This window comes from Pollicipes pollicipes, unplaced genomic scaffold (genome assembly GCF_011947565.3).
Source record: "Pollicipes pollicipes isolate AB1234 unplaced genomic scaffold, Ppol_2.1 Scaffold_4881;HRSCAF=5763_pilon_pilon_pilon, whole genome shotgun sequence".
In the NCBI taxonomy this organism is placed as follows: Eukaryota; Metazoa; Arthropoda; class Thecostraca; order Pollicipedomorpha; family Pollicipedidae; genus Pollicipes; species Pollicipes pollicipes.
This window is the reverse complement of record NW_023596576.1, coordinates 59,392,949-59,420,912: the sequence shown is the minus strand read 5'-3', so window position 1 is coordinate 59,420,912 and position 27,964 is coordinate 59,392,949. Positions and strand designations below refer to the sequence as shown.

Genomic DNA, 27,964 nt, shown 5'->3' with positions numbered 1-27,964 from the left:
CTGCGGCACGAGTTCCGTCAGCTGGCTGCCGCCTCCCGACCGGACGTGTCGCTGCTGAGGAAGTTCGTTCACCTGCTGGACGTGCAGGGCTCCGACTTCAAGGAGGAGGTGCAGCTGCAGGCGAGTATGCCGGCCGGCGTCGGGGAGCGGCGGGACGGCTCCGGCCACCGCCCGGCGACCGGCCGCACGTCTAGGGGTGGAGGGCCGCGGACAAAAGGAGTTGAGTGGGAGGGGTGGGCTGAACAGTGAGAAGTGACATAACTTACCGCAAAACACGTCAACAAACGGGGTTCTGCCGGCTTTGGCCAACTTGCTCAAAGTTCCGGTCTGGCGTCCCTTGCAACTGAACAGAAAACTACACCCCTGCTTATGTTACTCCGATGATAACCATCGTGGGTAGAAAATATATTAATAGCCCGGATGACAACCGTGCTGTTTGGGTTTCGACGAAATTTATTTAGATAAACTTTCGTCCAATACACTTGTTGCCTAAAAAATGCTGGGTTAGAGCGTCTTAGATGTTGCGAGATTCTCGTTTCATTCAGTCATTCATACAGGCCGGCAGCAACAACTGGACTGTTGACACACCACATTTAATAAACACTGGTGTTGACGGCAGCTAACGGTCTAGTGCTTGGGGCCCTCCACAATGTGATATGAATTTATCGATTGAAAACGCGGCCTCTTTTATATCAGTGCTGCAGCTTTTGACTTAACAACAAAGCCTTCAATCTTCTAACTTCCTTTCCAAATGGGTTTTGAGTGGGTCGATCCCGGCTGTAGTGCAATGCCAGGCAGCCCCGCGGCAGGGCGGGAGCAAACTTCAAAAACCTCACCAGTGCTCAAAAATAATTTTGATATACTGGTCACCGTGCAGAGACGTGTCGTATTTCAAGCTGATAAGAGCAGATTTTGTATTTAAAAGCACATTTTTGATAAGTCTTGGGAACAGAAAAAAAACATATGCCTGTCCCACGTGGGAAGTCATTTACAATAAACACGCGCTGCACAAAGCTCGTACAAATCACGTGACACATTGGGCAAGAACGTTAAGTAAATACGCACCATATATATATATATATATATATATATATATATATATATATATATATATATATATATATGGTGTATAACCAAAGAAGAAGAAAAAACATTTCGTATGCTCTGGTGGGCTGCCACGACGGACGGCGCAGCGTGAATTGGGTACGCACGGTGCTGGTGGAGCCACCAGCTGCGCAGAGGTGGCGCCACAGTGCGCTTGGGACACGGCGGACGGTGTGGGCCGTGGGCTGAAAGCGGCATGCGATCTAATGCGGTCGTTTAGCCAGCTGATGACAGGGCACACTGTCGTAACGTAAACTTGGGCTCTGTTTGTGCACGACCTCTCTTGAAGGACTTGGGAGCATCTGAGCGCTGATCAAAGGCGGTGGTTTGGCGGCGGTCGGCGGCTGCGCCACGGCCGGAGCACAGGGACGGGCGCCTGGCGCACAGACCGTACAGCGGCGGGCAGGCGCGGCCGACCGCCGGCGCCCTCCCGGCCTTGTCATGCTCCTTGACGGCGCTCCGAAACGGCCCACACCTGCCTCGACACCTGGGCTATCACCTTAAGACCGGCTTTTGACTAGCCAGAGCCATTGAGGCGCTAAGCCGCCGCTGCCCGTCGTCCTCCCCCGTCGCGTAAGGCCGTCCGCCGAGCGCACCGGCGGCGCGGGAGGCTTGGACCCAAGGAAAGGGGCGCAGGACGGCGGAGGTCCACAGGCGGCCCGTGTCAGGTGGCGGCGCCAGCTCAGCCGGGCTTCTGCTGGGTTGGGGGAAGGAGAGGCACACAAGGCGTGCGAAGGACCCGAGGGGCGCCACTGTCGCGTCCGCGTGGAGGCGCTGGTGAGGGGAATCCCTCGGTTCGTGGGACCCTCGAAGCCGCACACGGGTGTAGCGGCCGTGCTTGCAGCCGCACGCACGTCTTTGTAAAGCCAGCGTTGTCCGGTGAGTGACACCTGTCACGGAACACCACCAGCAGGGCTGCTCGGACACTTGGGACCTCCAGCTTTGGGATCTTGGGACCAAGCTGATCGATCGACGACCCGCAAGAGACCAACCTTGCATGCCATGACAAACAATTAACCGTTATTATAGGGGGTATGCATGTGGCGCTGGTTCTAATACGGCGCCCGTTTTTATGCGTGAGCAGAAATTGAAGGGTGACGTGGCCCAAATGATTCGCAAGAACCAGATGCTGGAGAGAGACCTGGACTCGCTCGACGTCAAGATCGGCCTGCTAGTGAAAAATCGGATCACACTGCAGGTGAGACTCTGCTGAAGCCGGAGCCGACGGGGTTCAGGCTGCTCGGCCAGATCCGGCTGGGCTCGGCCGCTGGGCCAGAGCCGGCTGGGTTCGGGCTACTGAAGGCAGAGCCGGCTGGGTTCGGGCTATCGAAGGTAGAGCCGGCTGGGTTTTGACTACTGAAGCCAGAGCCGGCTGGGCTCGGGCTGCTGGGCCAGAGCCGGCTTGGGTCGGGATATTGGATGTGTCTGTGCAGGATGTTGTGGTGTGTTTCGCCGGTCTCACGTCACTCCCGACGCTTTTTAGGAGGTGCTGATGCACAGCAAGACGATGGACGCCGTGAACAAGAGCGGCGACAAGCTGGGGACGCTCTCCCGCGGCCAGGGGCTCAAGGTGAGCCGACACTCGGGGTCATTGGTGCCGAACGGTCACCGAGTCCGGAGGCTGGCGGCGGACAGCCTCAGCGCCGCCTCTCGTGGCGGCGTCGTGGCCAGGCTCATGATGCGTTCAGTGGGGACAGGACATGGTCTCCCGTCTCTGCCGTCAGTCTCCTGACGATCTGAGCTGTCCGCTGTGGCACGCCACAGCCGTTGAGCCCGTGCCGGTTGAGTCGTGTCTGCAGATTGCTTCACGCGGGTTTTGTCGCCAGCTGTTTGTAATGCTCATGTGCATGCAGTGTTCAAAAGGTTAGATGTCTATTTCAATCACGGCGTGTCTTTCGTCCTGGAATGTCGAGCTCTCGTATTTGTCATCTCCAAGCAGTAAACTGGACTCCTGCTCGCTAATGGCAGTTGCACTCGATCCGCAAGGGTTTTTACACGGCTGTTGTAGTAAACACCCATTCTCTGGTTGCGCGAATGGCATCACCCTAGGCCAGACTGTGGGACGAGCTGCATCTCACCGTTTGAGTGAGTGCTGGACTGTGAGACGAGCCGCATCTGACCGTATTAGTGAGCGCTAAACTGTTGGACGAACTGCATTTCACCGCATTGATGAGCGCGTCAAAACACCGCTGTTCTGTTCCCTGACGGCGCCTCTGACCCGGGCAGGCGCTGACACGCGAGAGCCGGGACCGGCTGGCGCTGTACCAGCAGCTGTTCTACCAGCTGCAGACGCGGCCGGCGTACCTGGCGCGGCTGGTGTTCGCGCTGCCGCCCGGCCAGTCGGGCCGCTTCCTCGAGTCCGTGGTGCCCAGCGTCTTCAACTACGGCACCAACGACCGCGAGGAGTACCTGTTGGTCAGCCTGTTCCGCATCGCGCTCCAGGAGGAGGTCAGGTCAGTGACGGGAGCAAGGCCGGGTCAGAACCGGGAGGTCACGGTAGTCCACGGGGGTTTAGCAGTGTTTGGTCGGTACCAGGAGGTAGATGGACCACGTCAGTCACGGGGTGAGTAGGTCAGGTTAGCACCGGGCTAGCTCGCAGGAGCTCTCGAGGTCACAATATTCCGGGGAGGCTGGGAGGGTCAGGTCAGTCACGGGAGGTAGGCGGGTCATGTTAGCACCGGAAGCCGCTGAGGTTTGGTCTGTCCAGGTCGCGTCCAATGGACAGGGCAGCCTGGGAGGTAGCCTGGGAGCTGGTGTTGTCAGGTCAGCCGGGTAAGCTGGAGCTGTCAGGTCAGCCCGGTAAGGTGGGGCTGTTACCTAGACCTGCAGATATGGGAGATGTGTTCATGTTACCCTGGGCTGTCTAGATGTTTGGTCGCTATGGATGCCCAAGCCGATTGCCAGTTTTGAAATTCTAAGGTTTGCATGACATGTGGTGTGTGGCTGGGCGATATTCCTCTTAAGATCGCCCTGCCGGCGTCGCTCCTGGTCGCTCTTGGTTGGCGACACGTGGATCAGACAGCGTGAATGCGATTCTCTCCTCCTCGTGCCTATCCGTGAGCGCTGGTGCTGCAAGGATGATCGCGAACTCTCCGCGTCCCGCGGCTTTATTTTCTGGGAAGCCCCGGCTCCTTACGTCGTCCGTTCTAATGACACACGATCGTTTGGCGAGAGGGTCCACGCGGCCGAGCCTCCCCTGCCCGAGGAGTACGGGCCGGCCGCCGGCTGTGGCGCGTGTGCGCCGGTCCGACGGGCGCCGCTGGCCGCCAGGTCGCGCGTGGACCAGCTCTCGGACGTGGTGAGCGGCAACCCGATGGTGGTGCGCATGATCGTGCAGTACAGCCGACGCCACCCGCTGCGGCCCGTGCTCGGCCCGCTGGTGGAGCGCGTGCTCAGCGACCGCACGCTCCTCATCAACACCAACCCGGTCGAGATCTACCGGCACTGGGTCAACCAGCAGGAGGCGCAGAGCGGACAGCCCTGGTGAGTCCCGCGCCCAGCGGCGCGGCCAGGTGCCGGCGGTGGCACCGTCCGGCCCAGGAGAGCTGCTCACCGCTCTGTCACGAGAGCTGTGCTCCGCAGCGAGCGGTTCCTGTGCTCGTGCTTGGTGTTAACTGGCAGGGGGTGCCGTTTGGCGCTTTGGATTTGCGGGTGGTGTGGGCTGTGCCCCTCCTGTTTGAGCTGCCTGTGTTAGTTGTTTTAGTTACTTTTTCAGTATCTTTTGGTGTTTTTCTTCTTTTAGTTTTAGGTACTTAATACTGTTTTTCGTCGGAGAAAAACAAGCCATCTCGGTTTGCATGCTACCTTTTCGTGTGGACATTGCCTCGTATTACAGGCGCTATATAGAGTAGGGATTCCTAGAACCAAAGTTCTGTCACACTCGTGGGTCCTGCGCTGGGTGCCGATCGGTCCAGCCCAGTGGAGGCGATCGCTGACCCCTCCCGGCTGTCCGGCAGCGGCCTGCCGTACGCGGTCAGCCAGGAGGAGGCGTTGAAGCATGGCGAGGTGGCGCGCCGCCTCAACCGCGCCATCCACTGCCTCAAGGAGGCCAGCAACATCTTCCTGGACGAGATCTTCAACGCCGTCGACGAGCTGCCCTACTGCCTGCTGTACTCGGCCAAGGTGCTGAAGCGGGCGCTGCACGAAAAGTTCCCGGACGCGCCCGAGAAGGACATCCTCAAGGTCGGTGCCGGCGTCGGAAGGCGGCGAAGGTCGCCGGTGTCGGGTCTGTTGTGTGCGCTGAGCACGACGCGGCACCGGCTAGAACGACCGTGGTGAGACACGTCGGCGCTCTGCCTGCGTTTCTGGGGGCCAGCCGGTTTCCCTGCAGGTGCTGAATGGTTGAACCACCTCTGCTCCTCGAAGCGTAAATAGGCAGGATCGGAACATGAGCGTGGCCGAAGTTGTTGGCCGTCGCGATGGCTGTGAGCAGAAGCGTCGTGCCAGACGTCCTCGCGTCACCCGCGGTATGCAATAGCAGTACGCAGGGTGTATATAAGGCTTATGGGAACCCGCACGACATAATATGGCTCACGCTCTGGGCTCGTGCCGAGCTGCAGCTGTTGGAGGTGGTCTCTTGCCTCCCGTCACCGGCGACGTCCGCCACACGCGTCCTGCACGCCACAGCCGTCACATCAGTCACACGTCATCCGACAACGTCACATCCGTCACTCGCCATATCCGTCACATCGTCATATCCGTCACTCGTCACATGTGCCCACATGCTACATCCGTCACACGTCACATTTGTCACACTCACATACGTCACACGTCACAACAATCGCACTTCAAATTCAGCTCATCATATCCGTCACACGTCACATCAGGCACACGTCATATCCGCCATACATCACATCAGTCAAACGCCACATCTCACACGTCACATCGGGCACACGTCATATTAGTCACACGTCACATCCCTCACACGTCATAACAATCATGCGTCAAATTCAGCACATCATACTCGTCATGCGTCACATCCGTCACATGTGACAACAATTATGCATCAAATCCAGCACATATCCGCCATGCGTCACATCCGCTGCACGTGTCCCGCCTGCCACGCCCCGCTCCGCCGCCTCGCAGGTGGTCGGCAACCTGGTGTACTATCGCTTTATCAACTCGGCTATCGTGGCGCCGGACGCGTTCGACATCGTCTCGCTGCCGGCGGACCAGGCGATGACGCCCGACCAGCGCCGCAACCTGGGCAGCATCGCCAAGATCCTGCAGTTCGCCGCCAGCAAGAAGGGGGTAGGTGGCGGTGCGGTCTGCTGAAAGGCGGAACGGCGTTAGAGGGGGACTGGACGTGCGAGACTCACAGGCCCTCTGAGTTTTTTCGGAACATGTTACTGCGGAGAAAATAATATTGAAGAAGGATATCAAGGAATATGTACCTCAGCTACCATTCGCAAGGTAGTGTTGAGCGTTGTGATCCAGGAGCGGCCGTATCGCTGTGGGTGCCCTCCCCCCCCCCCCCCCCCCCCCCCCGCTTACGGCCCTCGCGGCATCCGGCAGTTCGGCGAGGAGGCCGGCCATTTGCAAGCGCTGAACCCGTTCATCATCGCCGCCCACGAGCGCTTCAAGCTATTCCTGCAAGCCTGCTGCGCCATCGCCGAGCCGGAGCAGCACTACGGCCGCAACGAGTTCACCGAAGCCACGCTCATCGCCAAGCCAATCATCTACATCACCGCCCAGGTGAAAGAGGAAAGCGCGGTCAGCGGCCTCTGGCGACGGCGATCTTCACCGTCTCTCGGGCGGGAGACGGCTGGGCGCGCTCGGGGGGAGGGAGAGGCCCACGGCGGTGCTGCGCCTCCCCGTCGGTGGGGCGGGGGAGGCGCCTCCGTGTCTGGGGCGACGACGAGGTTTGGATCACGGTGTATGAGCTGTGTGACACTGATTGACCACCATTAATGTGAATTGGCCTGGGTCAGTCGGCCGCAAAAACTGCGAAAGGCAGCGGAGAGCTTCGCCAGTTGGCTGAGCCGCGTGCGCGTTACGGAACCTGGAAATAGGTTTGAAAACCTGCGCAACCTCTCCTGTAGCTTTGGGAGTGAAACAAAGGATGTCGACGCCTCGAGCGTGTCGTGACCCATCAGCTCGGACGGGCAAAGTGGGATCATATTGGGTGAAGCCCTGCGAGCTCGCTGCCAGCGCCTGACCGTGTAGACCGATCCGAGATTGCCGCAGGGGAGGCGGTAGCGCCAACGCCGGGCCTCGGGCCGCGGGCCCTTGTTCCGTGGTCCGTGTATCGGCACTGTGAGACGTAACGTGCGAGTGCGGCCGCGCAGGAGCTGTGCGAGACCCACCGGCTGCTGATGGAGTACGAGTCGGTGGTTGCGCCATCGAAGAGTGACCCGCTGCACGAGATCCTGGAGGAGCTCGGGGACCAGCCGTCGCTGGACGGCGTGCTAGGTCAGTCAAGGTCGCAACGGCCAGGTTGGTCTGCGCCGGGGTCATTCTGATGACCAAGCACGGAATGTTCGAGCTATGGGCTGCCTCGTGTAAAGGTTCTCGTCGCTCAGGGCTCCTGGCTTTTCAACAGCCCACGCGATTATAATGCCGTTGAAAAGCGAGAATGCCTCCCGTTGTTTTGTTTTGCCTCTTCCGATGGCAAAATAACATATTTACTTTTTGTTCCGGCGGAGCTGAGCTTATGGTAAACAGGAGAAACCACTCTATTTTAAAGCATCTGTGTTGTAGAGATTTGTTCAGTAATCCACCGGGTCTAATCTTCTGTCCAAGACTTGGACGCCTTGACCTATACAACAAGCTGCAGTACGATAATGTCGCCGTATGACACGTGCCTCGTCCCGTCCCGTCGGCCATCTCCCACCCGAGCCCCTGCACGGGGTGTGTTCGGCGCACCAGCTGACCGCCGCCGCGTCCGGCAGGGGAGGAGCCGGACCACCCGAGCCCGGAGCGGGCCGAGGTGTGCCTGACGCTGCAGGCGCGCGTTGATCCAGCGGACGAGGCGGCCCAGCTCACCGCCGGCAAGCTCTTCCTGCAGTGAGTGGCGCCGGCGGGCACGGCCAGCGCGTCGCCCGGCGGCGCTGATGCTGATGATGATGATTTGGGATTTTAGGGCGCGTCGGCATCAAGGTCATATTGCGCGCGTAACGGCTACCCGCGGCGGCTGCCGAGCTGGCCACTTGGGTCGGGATGTCGGCCGGTGTGGTGTGCGACGTGTGCATGTGTATAAATATAGGACAGGAGTTCCGGAGTGTAGCCACGTGTAAACTCTGTGGCCTCGGCTGAACCGCAGGAGCGCGCTGAAATGAGACTCGGCTTGTACTGCGAAGATATCTTACACTGGCTGCGTGGCGCACTGCTGTGGCCTGCGGCACACTGACACCGTTGCGTGTCACATCGGCTGCGTGACACAGCGCTGTGACGCCACTGCCGCTGTTCGGCGTCGCCGCGCTGTGCACTGGTCGGCCGGCAGTGGTGGTGCCGCCTCAGCGGCTGCTGGTGGCGGCAGGTGTAAGCAGCTGCTGGTGGACGTGATGCGCTGCACGGAGGACCCGGACGTGAGCGCCTGCGCGCGCGTCGAGCCGACCGCGCTCCAGGAGCGCCACTACCGCGAGCTGCTGCAGGCGCGCGGACAGGCCGAGAAACGCCGCCACGGCGACCAGCGACTCCACAGGAACAACTCGTTCCTGGCGCAGCCCTGGTGAGCGCCGCGCCGCGCCGGCGGGGCGAGTCGGAGTGCGGCCCTTCTGGGTGTCAGCGAGGACGCTTGTTTCTTGTCGATTTGTGGTGCGTGATGATCCATGCTTCAAGATTGCACTTCTGTCTGATACTTTTTTGTGCTGGGATGTGGGGGAGGGGAGGGGGTACCATCATCAGCTGTATACGTTGCTGGGATGACGTCATCGTTTTCCATCCTGTCCGCAACGGGCCTAGCGCTCTGCCGTCTCCTGCGGTCCTGCCCCGGCCGTGTACCGGTGCCCGGCGCGCCCCGCCCCGGGCGGTCCGGGCGTCGGCCGGCGGCGGGCCCCGCGTGATGCCGTGCCGTCCCGCCGCAGCGCCACGCTGGAGGAGGCCAAGGACGCGCTGCTGGAGCGGCTGCGGCTGCTGGAGCGCGCGGGCGTGGTGCACCGCGACGACGGCTACCGGGCGCTGCTCGACGCCGTGGCCGCCGACATCGTCCACCAGAGGCGCCACCGGCAGCAGCGGCGCCAGGTCAGGGGTCACCGTCGGCCGCTGGCTCGGTGGTCAGCGGCGGAACTAGGCCGTCACCAACCTGATCACTAGCGCTCTCAAATCATCGCGCTCAAACGTCGGCTGATGCGCTCGAGTCGCTGGAGTCCTGCGCTCAGGTTCTCGTGTTCGTAGGTGCTGCCCGCTTGTGACTGGCTTCAGTCTGACGGTAACAGGCCCTGCTGGCTCCGCGGTCGTGTCCCAGAGGTGTGATCAGTTTCGGCATGGCCGTGTTAACATAGCACGTTGCCCGCAAGATGGCTATCATTTCAAGTGTACAAATGACCCCAGCCGGGTCGGCGAGCGCTGAAGGCGGTGGCGTCACGCGGCGCCCTGGCTAGCGCGCGGCGGCCAGCGGGGCCGGCCGGACCGGCGGCCGTACTGGAACCGCCGCCGCGCCCCGCAGGAGCTGGTGAAGCTGCGGCGCACCATCTCGTCGCTGGACAAGAAGCGCACCTTCTACCAGGAGCAGGCCTCGTACTACACCCAGTATCTGGCCACGTGCCTGCAAGGCATGGCGACGGGGCGGCGGCGCGCCGGCCGCCACAAGGCCAAGGCGGCGGCGCCGCTGCGCTACACGGCCGCCCGGCTCAAGGAGAAGGGCGTGCTGCTCAACATCGACGGCATGCAGCCGGCTGAGGTGGGTACTCCGCACAGCCGAGTTGTTGAGGGGCTGAAGCCCAAGTTGGAGGGTGGGGCTGAAGCCCAAGTTGCGGGGGCCGACGTTCCCCCCCCCCCCCTCTTCCCTCCCACTGAATAAAAACTGCACCCCTGCCCCTTCCCCCGCCAATACTGATTTTATTGTTTATTGGTGTTTTAGGATGCGTCGACTACAATGGTCATTTCGCGCCCCTGAACACTGACATCATGTTTTTTTTTAATGAGGACGCAGTTGTGATCCATGCAAGAAGCTTTTCAACTTAAGCTTATCCAGGACAGCGGTGACGATTCTGCACTGTGCTGCGAGCCGCAGGTCGCTGCGCCGTGACGGTGCGACAGTGATGCTGCGCCGCAGCGGCGGTTCCCCGCGGTCGCCTGTACCGCGCCGCCACAGGGTCCATGTTGAAGACAGCACAGCGGACAGGACTGTTGGCCCCGTAGGGTCGGACCACTGTCAGAGAGGAGTCGTGCCACGGGAATCGGAAGAAAGTGCAACTTGCTGCGTGCGAGCTGCAAAGCGACTTTTCAGCTGTAGCATTTACACATGTGGTGTTTGAAATGGAACAAATTCTTGCCTTGATGTGCTTTCGACCCAAACATATATAAGACACCATAAATTAATCCGAATGCAACTTAGCAGAGCATGCAACAATTCTGATATCCGAATAGGACGTTTTTAGTATGTGAGCATTTCAACTAAAAAAGGGGCGGCACCGCTCACTGGTGTGGCCCCGTATATCATGTTAGCCCGCGGCCATCGGTCGGACGGGGCAGTGGGCGGCACCGCGCTTCCCAGTTAGGGAATCCCGTGACCTCTAATGGGAGTGTTAATTCCGCGCGGCCTTGGTCACGTCAACCGCCGGCCTTTCCATGACGGTCACGAACTCCCCGCCGGCGCCTGCCGTGGGTCAATAGAGCATCGCTCCCGGTCCGTGCCTCAGAACTCCACCGGACAATCGCCGCCTCGCTGCGGTCAATAGTGTGTACATAGCAACGCGTGCAGTGCTGGACCACGTGCTGGACGCCGGGTTCGGTGTTGTGGACCGCAGCCACGAACCGAGCCGATGATCCCGCCTGCGGGCGTAACGCCGGGCCTGCCGTTGCTGTACGGTGTGATCGGGGCCGATCGCACGCCGCCCAGCCTGGAGCTGGCGGTGTGCCGCCACGTCGGCGTCGTTGTGTCGCCGTGTCACCTGTCTCCCCGGGTGGCCGGCCGGTAAGCGGCGGTGTGGGGCTCGCCAAGAGCAGTCCGTCCGCCGCCGGCCGTTGACGGCGCGCGCCTCCGCTCCCCAGCTGAAGGGCGTGCAGTTCGAGATCTCGCCGCTGGCGGCCGAGGGCCTGTTCCAGGTGAACGCCAAGCTGCTGGGCGTGCAGCTGGAGCGGGTGGAGATCAGCCTGCAGGTACCGTCCCCACCTGCCGCCGCCGTCACTGGTCTAACGGCCGCACTTAGCACCTGCCGCGTTCATACATAGCCGCACACGTGCTGTACTCCGGCCAGTGATGCATTTTGTGCGGTCGTTGACGTCATACGACACCGTCAATCAACCCTCCTCATAGCAGACGGCCGTGGCCAGTGACGTCTGTACCCCATAAATGTTCGAGTGCCCCATGAATATACGATGTGCTGCACCTGTGCTACGACTGTATTACTCCTTGGAATTCAGGGTATCTGGCACCTGTTGAATGCGTAGTTTATATGCTGGAACGCGCCGCATTATTCACCTGTTGAATGCGTGATTTGCTCGTATGTGAGCGGTGGGGCTCCGCGGCAAGACTGTTTATCATTGCTGTTCAGTACAAAGCAATGACCGTAGTCGACTGAAGCTTTTCACATGTGCACGCTGCAGTGCTAGTTACAGAAAAAATACGCTCAAGAAAATCGACGATACAAAATCGTCTCGTTTCAGCTGGCCCGCGTATGTCGTTACGCCCTAGAGTCCTTGGTTGCTGATGACTTATGGGTGTCCCTAACGAGCAGCTCGAAAGCCCCGTGTTGAAGCGCGCGCCGTGACACCCCTTCCCGCGCCCCCAGGAGCTGCTGCATCTGCAGTACGACGGCGTCTCCGTCATGGACATGTTCGGGAGGGTTCGGATCAACGTCAACCTGCTTATCTTCCTCCTGAACAGCAAGTTCTACAGCAAGGGCAAGAAGTGAACTGGCCCCGGTGCGCTGGGTCGGCCGAGCGGTCCCGACGGCTGTCGGCGCTCGGCGCAACGCCTGAGGCGGTGTCGGGAACGGAGCGGCGCGGCGCCGGACGCCGACACGTTCGCCTCGGCGTCTCGCGGCTCGTGGTGTGCTTAGCAGCTGCTTCGTTCGCGCTTTGTTGGCGCTGACAGAACATTTTACGTAGAGGCTGTATCGTGTGCGCGCTGGTGTGCTCTCCTTGGTGTGCTCTCCTGCAATGCTTTAGCTAGTGTCTTCCAGCTCTGTTTCTTTTTTTATAGTTTACAGTCCGGTAATGCAATAACTGATTCAGAGGGCATCGCCCCTCGTTTTACAGCTGGTCGAGAACGGCGGGACCCAGCTAATTAGGCGCTTCCTACGTGGCAATCGATGCACATGCGTGGCGCAAACGTTTGTGCCATCGTGGCACTCGTTCACTTCGCCTGGACCTTCATGTGGCCGTACCGTAATTAAGTTTTGTAATTAACTGCCTGTAATGGGGTATAGTTAACGTAGCCCTTGGCGCGGCCCAGGCCGAGGACGTAGCCTGCGCTAACAATCAGACAATCAGTTAGCTGTGATCGTCGAGGGACCACGTTTGCGTAGTGCCTGTTTGGTCAGCGGCCGCAGGGAACGCGCGCCGCTGCACATTTTACCGGTGACGTGGTGGGGCGGGGCACGGGGCGCGCTGCAGACCCGGCGGGCTGTTGAGGCCGTGTGGTGTCCGGCCGGGTGCTCCGCGACGGCGCGCGTGCCAGCACGCAACACACTGGGCTCCTTGTGCGTCGCCCTCTGGATTAATGGTGTGAATACATGCGGACCGCAGCCGTATTTCGGGACTTTTCATCGGGCGATAAAACCAGACCGCCCCCGAATATACAGCGGGCCGTTACTCGTTTCGCCTATAGTTAGTTTTGAGGCAATTGCGTAATCTCAAACGTGTTATGGGTCCATTCGGACCACTTAATGACACTTGAGTGAGCATTCCGACGTATTGATAAGCGTAATCTGTATTTAACAAGACAAAAATGAACGGTCAGGCGGGGTTACATCAAAATGAAAGGTGCAATGACGTCGACGAGTTCACACCTCGTCCTCGTTCAGCAGCATGTTGGGAATGCCATCGGTGACTGGGAACCTCCGGCCCGTCTCTGGGCATACCAGCTCCCCGCTCATCACCTCCACCTGGCGACGGAAGGGCGTTCGCGTCAGTTATCGGCGCCGGCCGCGCGTCGCCAGGCGTCCGAGGCGAGCCGATCGCAGCGACGGCGACGGAGACACGGGCGTTGTGGGACTGCTACCCGCGTGCAGGGACATCTCAGGGTTCTGTAACGTAGCTGTATCAGTGCAGCAGCTCACCGTGAGGCGTTCCCTAAGACACGCTTCAGCTGAAGGTCTCGAAGGCAACTTTGCTGATTTTGGTTATAGCTGGTAACATTAGGAGTGTATATGCAGGATGGCACTTTGAAACTGAACCTGGTTTGCCGGATCTCCTCGTACATTCTTTCCAACAGATCCACCGCGCTGCGGTTTTCCGCATTTCACAGTATTACAGGATAACAGTTTTACTTTATTTCCTTTTTCCAAAACATAGCAATTTTGATTTGGTGACACAAATGTCTACCTGCCGCGTTCAGTCGCGCATTTCTGGGAACAGGCACGAGAGCAGCGCGCCTATCGCGCTGGCTTGTTTGTGATCGATGAACACTTTGTGTATAACTGATTATAATTGGTTCATAATTGAATGTATCATTGACGACGGTTTCGAGCCTTCCCACCAACTGTTTTTCAATTCCCGCCACAGTCGGCGTGACACCTTGTGACGTCACTGGCAACAATTGCTGCAAACTCGTGGACAAACATAAGATCATTACTGCTACGGCTAAAAAACCACGGCATTGTTTAGACCCCTTCAAAAATGGGGTTAAGGGGAAAAGACCCGATTCCTGACAGTCTCTAGTCTTCGCCAAGGCAAACGTGACTTATCATTTAGTGATATTTGAATTATGTCTCAAACCGTTGTATCAATGCAAACTTTATAGCGGGAACCACTGGGACTTACTTCCAGAAGAACATGATGAGCCATCTTCAGAAACTCTTCATTCGTCTCATAATCTTGGTCCAACGTGGCAGGCAGGTCCCCTTTGTGTCCAACCTGAAAGGAATGTATATAATGGTGCGCCAGTTTCATTACGATGGATGCGCTTGGAGCAACAGTATACTCGCTGTCTTGACCTATTGGATGTCTCGTCACAACAAGCCCTTCAGAAACTCCTACTGATAGCTGATAGAGTGATTGGCATCCCATTGGTGATTGGCATAAGGTCAAAGGCCAAGGCTTCTACAGAGACCATTTTCACGTGAAACGGTTTCTATGCACCATACAATGCCCAACGCCCAAAACCGACACAACAAAATCTCACACACGACTTGACCACCACCGAAAAACTTCGGCGCTACATCACAGCCTCGGCCCAATGCCTTGACTAACAATACTGATATGCATTTAAGCCACAGGAAGCGCTTTAAAAACGAACAAAAACAATGTTGTCAACAACGCTGGGTAGGACCTGTGATGTGCGCAGCAGCGGTGCTGCGTCGTCGCGGAGTTTCTCATGCTCCATGCCGTGCGACGATGTGACTGGATTGTTAAGTGTAACTGAGTTGAAAGATGGTCCATTTGCCAGCCGCGGGCTGGGCCCACGGCCGGGCCCCATAGCTAGCAGTCTGCTTGCCGGCCGCAGACTAGGCCCACCGCCGGGCCCATAGCCAGCAGTCTGCTTGCCAGTCTCAGTGATCAGCGCGAGTGGTCGCGACGCTCTGTGGTCTGAGACGTGCAACGCGCCGCTAAAAACCATCAAAATATTACGAAGGTGTGTCGCGTGGACATTTGAAAGACAGGATCACCCTCACGTGGGAGCTTTGGCAGTAACGCCTTTGACGGATAGCAGTAACACCATTCCATTGACCATGGCAGCCGTTTCATATGAGTAGTTTTGAACGTGAAGGTGTTGCCACCTACACGTTTCTGTTACAAAAGTTACGCCAGTCGAAACAACGCCTCGTGCAAGCTTCCCAAATGCAGTTTCCACGCACTGCAGTACTGTCGCGAAGAGGTTTTGTCCGCAAAATTGCGCCATGCATGAGTTATGCGCAAACATGTTATTGCTTAAAGGCCTAGAAGGTCAAGATGGTGCGTAATTACTCTGTCAGTGGAAGTACTATAAAAATGGAGCTCTGCCTGCACAGATCACGGTGTGGCGATGGCACCCCTACATCACCATTTTCCATACTCCATGTCTTCCCACTATAAGTTTAAAAAGTTATCTGTGGCTGAGAGATGGAAACAGCATTTGCCACAGGGGTGCAGCAAGGAAGTTGTCTGAATCACACAGAAAAAACTGCCCACCCACCACATGGCAGTTAGCTGGCAATTGCATGGAGTACCTGCCAGGTAGAAGGCAAGTGGCATTGAATGTAATCTGGTGAAGTGGCATCATCCTAAAAATGTGATTGGTGCAAAACATGTTCCCTGTAAAAACCAAACAATCTGTAAACTCAAAACTGTCACAAACCTTTAGCCCTGGAAATCTTTAAGGCATAATTTATGTTATCCTACCTCTTCAGCTGTTTTGCATAGCACATCCCAGTCCACCTTTGGAATGATTCTTGCTATGAATTCTGGATTGAAGTCCACTTCTTGCACCTTCACATCTTCTGGCTGAAAAAGGCAATAGGTACTTCAAATTTTGCAGTCAAACATAAGGCAAACTTAGCAAATAAATTGCTATTAATGGGTCACAATGCATCCATATAATAGATTCAGAGCATGCAGGTATGAGAAACAAGACTGACAATAATCTGGCTTGTTATTTATAGCGGAGTTCCTGATGCCTGTAAGCACAACTTTCATTGACCTGTGGTAGTACATCCTGCCTGTGCCTATGTGCTGGTCCTGTGTGGCATAGTTCCAGTATTTGAGACTGCAAGGTGAGCAAAGCCATGACTTTTAATTTGGTTTCACCAAGACTAAAGCTTGCCAGCACCACACCCCTTGCAATCTGTCTTTTCTTGGGGGACAGACAGTGCTCAAAGTTTGGACTTGCTCTCACTGGATTTAAGAAGCTGACCAAACAGAGCTTGCTGTATTTGTTATGAAACAAGACTGTACTTAATAGCCTTATTCCTCATAAAATAATCAGGAGAATGCAGATGTAGATGGATTGATATTTTGGTTACATGCCTTTATTGAAACAATATCAGAAGTAACTTGGTATTTACAACTAACTTAACATTTACTACTGAATTTTGCTTTGATAAAGGCATGTACCTGACATATCAATCTATCTCTCCATTCTCCCCATCATTATACAAGGAATATGGCTCTTCAGTGCGCTATCTTGAGGCATAATGTTCCACACAAATGCACTTTGCAAGTTAAGAGACAGACTGGTCAATATTATGGAGTACACAAAGATTAGCTTAATACACTGCTATGCAATGCAACCTTTCCACTTGACCCCAGTAGATGTGGGCTGGGTCACTAAGCAGAGTCTAGACTGTCCTTTGCATGCAGCAGGACAGCCCTGATCCAGGTCAGCTACCATGCTGCACAGGCATTGGTCAGATCATTGTAGTGTTGTCACCCTGTGCATCCTTACAGCCTCTGGTATATCAAGCTGTGAGGCTACAGGGCAGTTTAGGGGGAAATCTCCACTTGCTATTCTATTCCAGTCTGACTAAAAATGAATATAATATGAAAAGGACATGTAGGAAAGTAAATAATAACAGCCTGCTGCTGGACTTCACCACAAGCCTGCTATCCTTTCGAACTGACATGTGTCATTCAGAGCACTGCAGCATGAAAGGGCATCATTAAATGTTCATTAACCCCAAGTGGTCTCTAGGGGGTGAGTTTTGCAGAGGGAATTTGGAGGTTATGCAATGAAAATAATGCAGCCTACCTCCAAAGGATACCAACAATCTTATCCCATCTCATTTTCACCTCATTTCTTCTCAAAGTTGGGAAATGGCTGAAGAATACCTAACTGAATACAAAAGTGTGCCCCTGCTGCTCTATGAAGCTTATATGGCATCCATAGAACTCATTCACCACATAGGGTTTTCAGTGTAGGTACTAGAAGACATCTTACACAAAAGTGATAAGATTTTGTACTCAATGTCAGTCACACATGGTACAAACTGCAGGCTCCCTACAAAAATGGATTATTGGGTTTCAGCATCCTGGATGGTGCAGGTCATCATCCAGAACAGTGCATAGTGCCAACATTTCAGGGTATTAAGATGCTGCAAAGGTATGCAAATGCATAAATATTTCAAAGACTTTCAAAAAATGATGATCCAAATGAGCACAACTCCAACTGGCCTGCAAGTTCTGCAAACACAGGTGCATTGTTCAGCTCACTGATGACATGAAGGCATCTAGTACATGATGATTTTTTGCAAACTGGCAATGAGTCCCCAAAATGCACAGTGATGTCTGAACCCAATCATTGATAAATGGAAAGCAGACATGTGCATCTCAGTCCAACAGCATAGCATTCTTTAAGAATAGGAGAGGTACAATGCCCTAAATAATTAGGTGTTTCTTAACCCACGGTACATCTTACCGAGTTGATCGAAATCTGTAAAGGATATCCGCTGACCACATTTTTCAAACATTTTGACGTGAGCATGTTGTGCGTGAGAAGCTTCATGTTGACGTTTGCTTGCTAGCCAGGCAGCTAGTTAATGACAAGTGCTCCTCCCAGCAGTGAGATGAAAATCACGAACGATTCCCTCGGTCCCGGCTTCACAGGCCACGTCCCGCCCACGTGCCTCCCTCAATCCACCGAATAATCAACCACGCTCCCACGCGCACTGTTTTTTGTTCACTGACTACAACGTAATCGAAACTTCACGTGTTCACAGCGATCCGAACAACAAAGAATTTGTACCTTCGACGTTATTAGTGACATCATATGGTTAGATTCCACGGCTTATATGTTTGCAGCTACCCCAAAATCACATTCTAGTTGATGTCATGCAAAATATTTGCGAGTTAAACAGTTTAAGTGGGTACCCAGAACGACTCAGACGACTGACTTGATACTATCGTCATTCATGACGTCATACTCGAAAGATTATTGTACCGTTTTGTGTTCGTATTGACTAATACAACAAGGACCGACCACAGGCATTCGAAATGTTTTTTTTTCTACAAACAGATGATTTTCAGTGTTCAATATTAAGAGCATCTTGACGATTTTGATTGACGATTGATTGACATGGCATTTGTGAACAAATATTTTAGCCCCTTTTTGCAGGCGCATTGTTCTCGGTTACTTGCTATAAAAAGGGACAGAAATGGCGCAACGGAATTTGACTTATGGGCGCTGTATGACCTACGGCTGTCGATGCGCCCCAAAGCCCCAAATCATCATCATCAATTTATCTTACGCTTAGCAAGTCAATTCGCCCGCCCAGGGTGAAGAAAAAGTGCGATATGCCTTTTAGACAGCGTGGAGTGCAGTTTACATTGTCAGCAGCACGCACAGTAAATGCAGACATAACTGCCAGTTTTGCATGCGTAGTTGTTGCTGCGGAGGTCGCAAACATTAAAATGGAAAACATTCACCTATTCAAGTATTTTATACGTCAATGATAGAAAACGTGCCATGCTGTGAATATATTGCCCAGATGCTTGCGTGTCGTCGCGTGGTCATACAACAGTCAAAGTATTTAAAGGAAAAACGTAGAATTAGAAAAAAAGTCATTTGGCACGGCGTGTGTATATGCAACGCACGAGCTTACCAATGGGTTGATCCTATCGTTCCTGTAGGTTCAGAGCTTGGTATTGTCTACAATTAATTTTTCTGATTTCATCAAAAGCATGCTTGGTCACCTTTGACCCGCTAAAAGGTCACCATGTTCTGTATAGGATAGGTTATCGGCCATGGTGCGTCGATAGGTGAGGATTTTGTGGTAATCGGTTCAATAGACTAGAACCATGGAGTTGTCTGTAGCTGATTTTAGTGGTGTTGAGTGTTTCCGATGGCCTTTGACCTGGCCGAAGGTCACTAACCCCCCGGGGCGATTGTGCCATCGACCATGGTACAACGATTGGGGAAGGTTTTGTAATGATGCATCCCACAGATTAGTAGCTTGTGGCTGTCTGGAAACGTATTTTGTCGATGGGAATTTTTAGTGATATTTGACCTGACATAAAACCTCATACTCTGGGAAAATCTTGTCGACTAGGCGGCATCTTATGGTGAAGGTTTGGTGTCGTGCCGTGCAATGTTTCGGAACATAAGTTGTCAACATGTTTCTTCGGTCGTCTAGTATCTCCCCTTGAAAACGGCCACAGGATCGCGTCGCATTCGCCGCCTTGATGCGACGGCTACATTTCTGATGCTCGCTTCTTATCTCAGTGATGAGCGATGGCCTAGAAACCGATTCGGTTGGAATTGGCTGCGATAACACTTCTTGTAAGGTGAACTAACGTCACGTGCAACATCCGTTCAGGGCTTCCCAGTTTTAGCTGGGCATTCTTTAGTGCAGAACTTTGCTATGGATTTCACTATATGTTAGAATTGCCTTCAATCGTGTATTCCCCCTAGCTTGGTCCCGCTGGATTGGCTTGGTATTCATTTTGTGGACCGTAGTGGAGTTTGGCCAGGGTTAAAAGGTATGTCACAAGGAGTGCCGGCTGTGTGGTGTTTAATGAGCTGTTCAGTTAGTTCTATTCAGGTATTGGTCTGCTTGCCACATTTGCTGATCAGAAAGTAGTTGCTTTTGTTTACACTAGGTTCTTTGTATCTAGCATACATGCATTTCAGCTTCTGTAGTTTGGAACTGTCCCTGGGGCGGTCTTGAGCTTGCCAAATAATGTACCTATTAAGCAGCAATGCATGTCACAAAAACTAACTGTGTTACTACACTATTATTGTGAAACGCATCATTAAGGTAGATTTACTGTGTTCCTGTGAATGTGGCACAATCTTACAGTTCAAGAATGAAAAATGTTGTAGATTAATTCAAGCATTTGTGTGATCGCATATTTTTAGCACATACCAGTACTCTTTGATGCCGAGATAGTGCACAGTTTTGTTGAGTACTTCATCACACACTCTGCACAATTTTTCAGATTTGGTGGACAACTCTTAGATATTTGGAAAGATATTGATGGATAGTCTTCCTTGTTTCTGAGATTTGAAGGTGGCGGGTTTAAAACAATCACCCGCTTTGTTCTATTGCTTGATTTTGCAATTGCATCCACTTTTTATGTATAATTTTATGGAAGTATGCTTTTGTTTTGTCTATACAATAAATTCAGTTTATATCCAAAATGCAGCCAGCCATGTTATCATGGGCCACCTTGTGCTCATGAAAGCCATACAACTCCAGGGGGTATGGCTCGACATTCCTTCCATGGCAAGATGTTTGGCAGTGAAGTAAAACTATATGGTATTTTGAAAATTCAATGCCATAGGTCACCAGCCATTCAGAAATGTGGATTTGTATCATGTGCACACTTTTGCAGGAGATACTTGGTTATGTGGATGCATGATTTTATATCACCACCTTAACTGGATCTTAATGGTATGAGAATGTGATACATTGTCCATAGGTTTTCCTTTCATTGTTTACTTTTCTTAATGGTGCATCTTTGCCTCTGGTGCAGTTATGAAGGTCAATAGATGATGTCAAAGATGTACACAGATGCCCCAGAAATGCTTGTGAATTGTATCAGTGGGTGTTTGCTGTACATATGGGGCCTCCTCTTCAGGGGAACTTGGGAAATAGTTTGTATAGGGTCCTATGGTAGTGGATTACCAAGTCTTTCACTCCATTGTTCGTCCATGAGGAATTATCAGAGTATGGTTCATTTGGGCTTATATGCTTTGCACATACTGCCACCAGTCTAGTGCCAGTGAGCACATGTCCTCACATGACACCATTTGCTCTGCCTGGCAGCGGTCGCCATGATGGAGGACCTGGGCACATACTTATCACAAGCCGGTCCGGGCGGTTGTGTGCCGTACGCTGAGCCGCTGCCGCCGCACACGGGCCCCGACTCACGCTGCATCCTCTGCGACTCGTACATCACGTGCGCCGCCGAGCCGCCCACCGGCGTCGACATCAACGGCTTCCGGCTGCCGAGCACGCAGGAGACACTGGCCGAGAAACTAGAGATGGTGGTGCAGCCAGGCTGTGGCGTGTCGCTGCACGCTGCCGCCCACCACTGGCAGATGAAGGTGGGCCGCCTACCGCCCGCACCCTCTCCCCGTCTCTGGGACGGGCAGCGAGGCGGGCGTGCTAATGCTCGTGCATTTGTAGAGTAGTGTTAACAATCAACTCTAAGGAAAGGAACGGCGGAGGTCTGTTGGTGCGGTTCAGAATGTACTTGAATGTCACTCGTGTTTGAAATGGAACACAGCAGCCACCATACGAACTACCGTTATTGCAATGCTAGGTTTTGACGAGCAAAATGTGTGCTGGTATGATGGTATGGTGTCGCTATACACCAATATGATGTATAGTGGCAGCTGGCATGCTTTAAGGCAAAAGTGCTTTTCTGGCCACCTGGCCGGAAAGCACGCATTGTGTTGTATGTATATTGTGTACCATGCTGTCCGATTATTGTTTGTGGTTTGTTAGCACCACTTCATTTTGTTAGCAATAGCACCAATCTACAGGCATGCATTGCATCCACAGCAAAGGTTCTCATCTATTTGCATGGCTTGTCAAGGGTGTGCTTTGCTTGCTTGCTCCAGGGATTTTTGTGGTTTGTTTGCTGCTCAGTATGCTGTCATGGCTGGAACGCCATGTTTTCTGTTCTCTGGTTGTTTCCTGTTGTTTTTTAATGTTTTCCCATGGTGGTGACAGCATACCTGCTGTCCCCCCCCCCCTCGTTGGCATCGAGCGTCGGCTTTCCTGTTTTCCGCTGAGTGGGCTGTTCTTCGGCAGTATCAGTGACGTCTCCGCTTTTGCTGTTGTATTCACGTCATATTGGATGTGTTGGCGGCATGTTTGCTCATTTCCGGTGATTTCATTGACATATTGTGCTTGTTTTGGTGGTGTTCACAGTGTGCTGGCTCTGTCCTGGCTGCGTTGTCTGCCTGCTGTTGCCATGTCATTTGTCGTATGCGTGATACGTGCATTGGCTGTTCTCGGATTGTGTTGATGTTCATGCTGTTCTCCGGTTGTGTTGACAGCGTGTCTGCTGTTCTGCACCTGTGTACGGTGTGATGACTTGTCGCTGTCCTCGGGTGGTGATGGCGATGATCTACGCTGTTTCAGTATATCTGTATGGCATGCTCAGCTGTCATCATGACTCTCGACTCGTACGAAACGAAGATCATTGAGATCCGCGAAGAGATCAAGAGAAAGTTCATGGACATGCTGAAAATACGCGCAGAAAAGTTTGGAGAGCTCCAGGTTTGACAGCTTTTCGTAGTTATTCTTGACGAATCGCAGGCTCGTGTACTGGTCTGGCGAACTCCAGTATGAGTGCGTCTGAAATCAGATCATTGTATTGGTTAAGGTGTATTGCAAGAGATGGTTCAGTCAGTTCTCAGTGGTTCTACGTTGGAGAGCACGGCACCGAAAAGCAGGCGTTTGGCAGGTGTTCAGGGGACGAGGTCGGGGTCACGTGTTCCATATGGGCGAAGGGGAAGGTTGCGGAGCTGCATCGCATGAGGGCATCCAGCATTCGTGTGGTCCGTAATCTCCACTGACTTAGTTGGGTGCCGCTCACTTTTTGCTGGTACCCTGTCGGCGCATCACAGAGACCGGTGATACCTCCTTTCGGCCGACTGATAGTTCGCAAGGGCTATCCGTTTGTGGTTACCCTGCCCCCCCCCCCCTTGCCAATGTCCTCGTGGGTCACAAAATAAGCCTACATGGGTTTACCACGGCAGAGACAACGCATGAGTTGTCACGTATAGCCAGAGCTCCAAGGCCAGTATGTTGCCAGTGGGTGAAGCTCTGTAAGTTCCATGTGAAGACAGGTTTAACTATACTAGTGCGGAAAATTTGCTTGGAGCTATGTCGTCCCAATGTACCTAGTACGATGGATTGATACGCTCTCGGGACACACAAAAGCCTCGTTTTGCAACGCAGCAAAGACAACAGGAGTGCCCGTGGTGCTGACTGTTGTGCAGCGAGCTGGGTCACTACACAACAGCGAGGAGTTTCGCAGGCTCCCCTCCCCGCTCCCTCCCCCTCAACATTTGGTCTCAGGGGCACGGCTCCCACCCTTTGTTGGTGTTGTGATGACCCCGTTCTGGTTGATGTCTGACCATTGAGAGCTTTGGAGCTTTGTGAGTGATTCTGTCAATGGGATGACTGTACCCCTGCTCCGTGCGAGTGGAACGGTACCATTGTCATCGCTCCTGTCAGCTGACTGACAGAACCTTCCCGTTGAGTGGGGCGTGACCCATATGAGTGTTCCTGTCAGCTCACTGGTGGTACTCTCCCATTTAGTAGATCTCGACTGGTGTTTGTGTTCCTGTCGGCTCACTGGTGGCACCCTCCCATGGAGCAGGTTTCTGCTGGTGGGGGTGTTCCTGTCAGCTCACTGGTGGTGCCCTCCCATGGAGTGGGTCTCTGCTGGTGGGGGTGTTCCTGTCAGCTCACTGGTGGTGCCCTCCCATGGAGTGGGTCTCTGCTGGTGTGGGTGTTCCTGTCAGCTCACTGGTGGCACCCTCCCATGGAGTGGGTCTCTGCTGGTGGGGGTGTTCCTGTCAGCTCACTGGTGGCACCCTCCCATGGAGTGGGTCTCTGCTGGTGGGGTGTTCCTGTCAGCTCACTGGTGGCACCCTCCCATGGAGTGGGTCTCTGCTGGTGGGGGGTGTTCCTGTTCATCTCACTGGTGCCCTCCCAGGAGTAGGGTCTCTGCTGGTGGGGGTGTTCCGTCAGCTCACTGGTGGTGTGCCCTCCCAAGGAGTGGGTCTCTGCTGGTGGGGTGTTCCGTGTCAGCTCACTGGTGGTGCCCTCCAATGGAGTGGTCTCTGCTGGTGGGGTGTTCCTGTCAGCTCACTGGTGGCTCCCAAGGAGTGGGTCTCTGCTGGTGGGGGTGTTCCTGTCAGCTCACTGGTGGGCACCCTCCCAAGGAGTGGGTCTATGCTGGTGGGGTGTTTCCTGTCAGCTCACTGGTGGTGCCCTCCCATGAGTGGGGTCTCTGCTGGTGGGGTGTTCCTGGTCAGCTCATGGTGGGACACCCTCCATGGAGTGGGTCTCTGCTGGGGGTGGTCCTTCAGCTCACTGGGGCACCCTCCCATGGAGTGGGTCTCTGCTGGTGGGGGGTGTTCCTGTCAGCTCACTGGTGGTGCCTCCCATGGAGGGGGTCTCTGCTGGTGGGGTGTTCCTGTCAGCTCACTGGTGGTGCCCTCCCAAGGAGTGGGTCTCTGCTGGTGGGGTGTTCCTGTCAGCTCACTGGTGGCACCCTCCCAAGGAGTGGGTCTCTGCTGGTGGGGGTGTTCCTGTCAGCTCACTGGTGGTGCCCTCCCATGGAGTGGGTTTCTTCTGCTGGTGGGGTGTGTTCCTGTCAGCTCACTGGTGGCACCCTCCCATGGAGGTGGGTCTCTGCTGGTGGGGTGTTCCTGTCAGCTCACTGGTGGCACCCTCCCAAGGAGTGGGTCTCTGCTGGTGGGGTGTTTCCTGTCAGCTCACTGGTGGTGCCCTCCCATGGAGTGGGTTTTCTGCTGGTGGGGTGTTCCTGTCAGCTCACTGGTGGCACCCTCCCATGGAGTGGGTCTCTGCTGGTGGGGTGTTCCTGTCAGCGCACTGGTGGTGCCCTCCCAAGGAGTGGGGTCTCTGCTGGTGGGGTGTTCCTGTCAGCTCACTGGTGGCACCCTCCCATGGAGTGGGTCTCTGCTGGTGGGGGTGTTCCTGTCAGCTCACTGGTGGTGCCCTCCCATGGAGTGGGTCTCTGCTGGTGGGGTGTTCCTGTCAGCTCACTGGTGGCACCCTCCCAAGGAGTGGGTCTCTGCTGGTGGGGTGTTCCTGTCAGCTCACTGGTGGCACCCTCCCATGGAGTGGGTCTCTGCTGGTGGGGGTGTTCCTGTCAGCTCACTGGTGGCACCCTCCCATGGAGTGGGTCTCTGCTGGTGGGGTGTTCCTGTCAGCTCACTGGTGGCACCCTCCCAAGGAGTGGGTCTCTGCTGGTGGGGGTGTTCCTGTCAGCTCACTGGTGGTGCCCTCCCAAGGAGTGGGTCTCTGCTGGTGTGGGTGTTCCCGTCAGCTCACTGGTGGCACCCTCCCATGGAGTGGGTCTCTGCTGGTGTGGGTGTTCCTGTCAGCTCACTGGTGGTGCCCTCCCAAGGAGTGGGTCTCTGCTGGTGGGGTGTTCCTGTCAGCTCACTGGTGGCACCCTCCCATGGAGTGGGTCTCTGCTGGTGGGGGTGTTCCTGTCAGCTCACTGGTGGTGCCCTCCCAAGGAGTGGGTCTCTGCTGGTGGGGGTGTTCCTGTCAGCTCACTGGTGGTGCCCTCCCAAGGAGTGGGTCTCTGCTGGTGGGGTGTTCCCGTCAGCTCACTGGTGGTGCCCTCCCATGGAGTGGGTCTCTGCTGGTGTGGGTGTTCCTGTCAGCTCACTGGTGGCACCCTCCCATGGAGTGGGTCTCTGCTGGTGGGGGTGTTCCTGTCAGCTCACTGGTGGTGCCCTCCCATGGAGTGGGTCTCTGCTGGTGGGGTGTTCCCGTCAGCTCACTGGTGGTGCCCTCCCAAGGAGTGGGTCTCTGCTGGTGGGGTGTTCCCGTCAGCTCACTGGTGGTGCCCTCCCAAGGAGTGGGTCTCTGCTGGTGGGGTGTTCCCGTCAGCTCACTGGTGGTGCCCTCCCATGGAGTGGGTCTCTGCTGGTGTGGGTGTTCCTGTCAGCTCACTGGTGGCACCCTCCCATGGAGTGGGTCTCTGCTGGTGGGGGTGTTCCTGTCAGCTCACTGGTGGCACCCTCCCATGGAGTGGGTCTCTGCTGGTGGGGGTGTTCCTGTCAGCTCACTGGTGGTGCCCTCCCATGGAGTGGGTCTCTGCTGGTGGGGTGTTCCTGTCAGCTCACTGGTGGCACCCTCCCATGGAGTGGGTCTCTGCTGGTGGGGGTGTTCCTGTCAGCTCACTGGTGGTGCCCTCCCATGGAGTGGGTCTCTGCTGGTGGGGTGTTCCTGTCAGCTCACTGGTGGCACCCTCCCAAGGAGTGGGTCTCTGCTGGTGGGGTGTTCCTGTCAGCTCACTGGTGGCACCCTCCCATGGAGTGGGTCTCTGCTGGTGGGGTGTTCCTGTCAGCTCACTGGTGGTGCCCTCCCATGGAGTGGGTCTCTGCTGGTGTGGGTGTTCCTGTCAGCTCACTGGTGGCACCCTCCCAAGGAGTGGGTCTCTGCTGGTGGGGTGTTCCTGTCAGCTCACTGGTGGCACCCTCCCATGGAGTGGGTCTCTGCTGGTGTGGGTGTTCCTGTCAGCTCACTGGTGGTGCCCTCCCAAGGAGTGGGTCTCTGCTGGTGTGGGTGTTCCTGTCAGCTCACTGGTGGCACCCTCCCAAGGAGTGGGTCTCTGCTGGTGGGGTGTTCCTGTCAGCTCACTGGTGGCACCCTCCCATGGAGTGGGTCTCTGCTGGTGTGGGTGTTCCTGTCAGCTCACTGGTGGTGCCCTCCCAAGGAGTGGGTCTCTGCTGGTGGGGTGTTCCTGTCAGCTCACTGGTGGCACCCTCCCATGGAGTGGGTCTCTGCTGGTGGGGTGTTCCCGTCAGCTCACTGGTGGTGCCCTCCCAAGGAGTGGGTCTCTGCTGGTGGGGTGTTCCTGTCAGCTCACTGGTGGCACCCTCCCATGGAGTGGGTCTCTGCTGGTGGGGGTGTTCCTGTCAGCTCACTGGTGGTGCCCTCCCAATGGCGTGACGTGACCGGTGTGAGCGGCCTGCCGCTGCGTGATCGTGACGCCGCGCCGCGCCTCCGCCGGCAGCCGATGCCGGCACCGCTGCAGTCGCCGCTGGAGCGGCACGCGCACGTCAAGCGCGAGCCGCACGAGGAGGGCGCCGGCGGGCCCGACGAGCCGGCCGAGGAGCGGCTAGAGTGTGAGGTGGAGCTGCTGTGCGAGCCGCCAGCCAGCCACGACGCCTCGCCCGCCGATGAGAGCGACCTCGTCTGCCCGGCCTGCAGCAAGCGCTTCCGCAACAAGTACAACCTGAAGCGGCACAGCACCGTGCACGCCGGCGTCAAGCCATTCAGCTGCGAGTTCTGCACGCGCGCCTTCCGGCTCAAGGACCATCTGAAGACGCACATGCGGTCGGGCCCGCAGACGGCGCCGCTGGCGTGCGCGCCGTGCGGCCTGACATTCCCCTGCTTCACGCTGTTCTCGGAGCACCGCCAGCAGTACCACAGCGACGGCGGCGACAACCCGTGTCGCCACTGCGAGCTGGTGTTTACCACGGCCACCGAGCTGCGGCGCCACTGTCGCCAGCTGCACCCGCACCCGGTGAAGCAGGAGTTCCGCTGCTCGGTGTGCGGCCGCGACTTCCCCAACGGCTTCAACCTGCGGCGCCACCTGCTCGTCCACTCGGGCGAGCGGCCGTTCGGATGCGACCTGTGCGGCAAGCGCTTCACGCAGCCGTCCATTCTCAAGAAGCACAGCCGCGTGCACGAGAAGAAGCCGCCCGAGCTGAAGGAGCTGCTCACCTCCATGTAGGAGGTGAGGCCGGGCCTGCGGGCGACCGGCGGCGCCTGCCGCGATAACTCGTCGGCCAGGCGTCTGGAGCCGCGCCGGGACGGGCTCAACGTCGCGGTCGTTAGTCCTCTTGTTGGTTTTCCACCACCTTGTACTCACCTGCGCTGTCATACTGTGTCTG

At 55.7% G+C, this 27,964-nt stretch overlaps 3 protein-coding genes and 1 pseudogene across 3 annotated transcripts; 2 read left to right on the top strand and 2 right to left on the bottom strand.

Annotated features, from left to right (window-relative positions):
- The first annotated feature begins 8 nt into the window (after positions 1–8).
- Positions 9–12,928, top strand: LOC119101300 (ras GTPase-activating-like protein IQGAP1). Its single transcript, XM_037224592.1, has 15 exons — positions 9–120; positions 2,189–2,302; positions 2,588–2,674; positions 3,331–3,557; positions 4,375–4,587; positions 5,061–5,286; positions 6,190–6,354; positions 6,619–6,798; positions 7,392–7,515; positions 7,995–8,109; positions 8,582–8,773; positions 9,129–9,285; positions 9,710–9,943; positions 11,257–11,364; positions 11,997–12,928. Exons 2-15 carry the CDS (start codon positions 2,213–2,215, stop codon positions 12,117–12,119), a joined length of 2,241 nt encoding a protein of 746 aa, XP_037080487.1. The 5' UTR covers positions 9–120; positions 2,189–2,212; the 3' UTR covers positions 12,120–12,928.
- Positions 758–939, bottom strand: LOC119101866 (uncharacterized; annotated as a pseudogene).
- A 192-nt stretch (positions 12,929–13,120) lies between the features above and the next one.
- Positions 13,121–18,021, bottom strand: LOC119101299 (multifunctional methyltransferase subunit TRM112-like protein). Its single transcript, XM_037224591.1, has 4 exons — positions 17,759–18,021; positions 15,748–15,849; positions 14,191–14,283; positions 13,121–13,313 (listed from the first exon to the last, which is right to left on the bottom strand). Exons 1-4 carry the CDS (start codon positions 17,843–17,845, stop codon positions 13,212–13,214), a joined length of 384 nt encoding a protein of 127 aa, XP_037080486.1. The 5' UTR covers positions 17,846–18,021; the 3' UTR covers positions 13,121–13,211.
- A 1,498-nt stretch (positions 18,022–19,519) lies between these two features.
- LOC119100681 (zinc finger protein 19-like) lies at positions 19,520–27,843 on the top strand. The gene is made up of 4 exons (XM_037223758.1): positions 19,520–19,623; positions 21,108–21,388; positions 22,434–22,571; positions 27,082–27,843. Exons 2-4 carry the CDS (start codon positions 21,116–21,118, stop codon positions 27,802–27,804), a joined length of 1,134 nt encoding a protein of 377 aa, XP_037079653.1. The 5' UTR covers positions 19,520–19,623; positions 21,108–21,115; the 3' UTR covers positions 27,805–27,843.
- Positions 27,844–27,964: the final 121 nt, after the last annotated feature.

Coding starts and splice junctions, on each gene's coding strand:
- LOC119101300 (XM_037224592.1), top strand. CDS start 2,213: ATGATTCGCAAGAACCAGATGCTGGAGAGAGACCTGGACTCGCTCGAC. Junction 2,675..3,330: donor CCCGCGGCCAGGGGCTCAAG/GTGAGCCGACAC, acceptor TGACCCGGGCAG/GCGCTGACACGCGAGAGCCG. Junction 5,287..6,189: donor CCGAGAAGGACATCCTCAAG/GTCGGTGCCGGC, acceptor GCCGCCTCGCAG/GTGGTCGGCAACCTGGTGTA.
- LOC119101299 (XM_037224591.1), bottom strand. CDS start 17,845: ATGAAGCTTCTCACGCACAACATGCTCACGTCAAAATGTTTGAAAAAT. Junction 14,284..15,747: donor TATGCAAAACAGCTGAAGAG/GTAGGATAACAT, acceptor CATTCCTTTCAG/GTTGGACACAAAGGGGACCT. Junction 13,314..14,190: donor CTCATCATGTTCTTCTGGAA/GTAAGTCCCAGT, acceptor TTCCGTCGCCAG/GTGGAGGTGATGAGCGGGGA.
- LOC119100681 (XM_037223758.1), top strand. CDS start 21,116: ATGATGGAGGACCTGGGCACATACTTATCACAAGCCGGTCCGGGCGGT. Junction 21,389..22,433: donor CCCACCACTGGCAGATGAAG/GTGGGCCGCCTA, acceptor ACGCTGTTTCAG/TATATCTGTATGGCATGCTC. Junction 22,572..27,081: donor AAAAGTTTGGAGAGCTCCAG/GTTTGACAGCTT, acceptor CTCCGCCGGCAG/CCGATGCCGGCACCGCTGCA.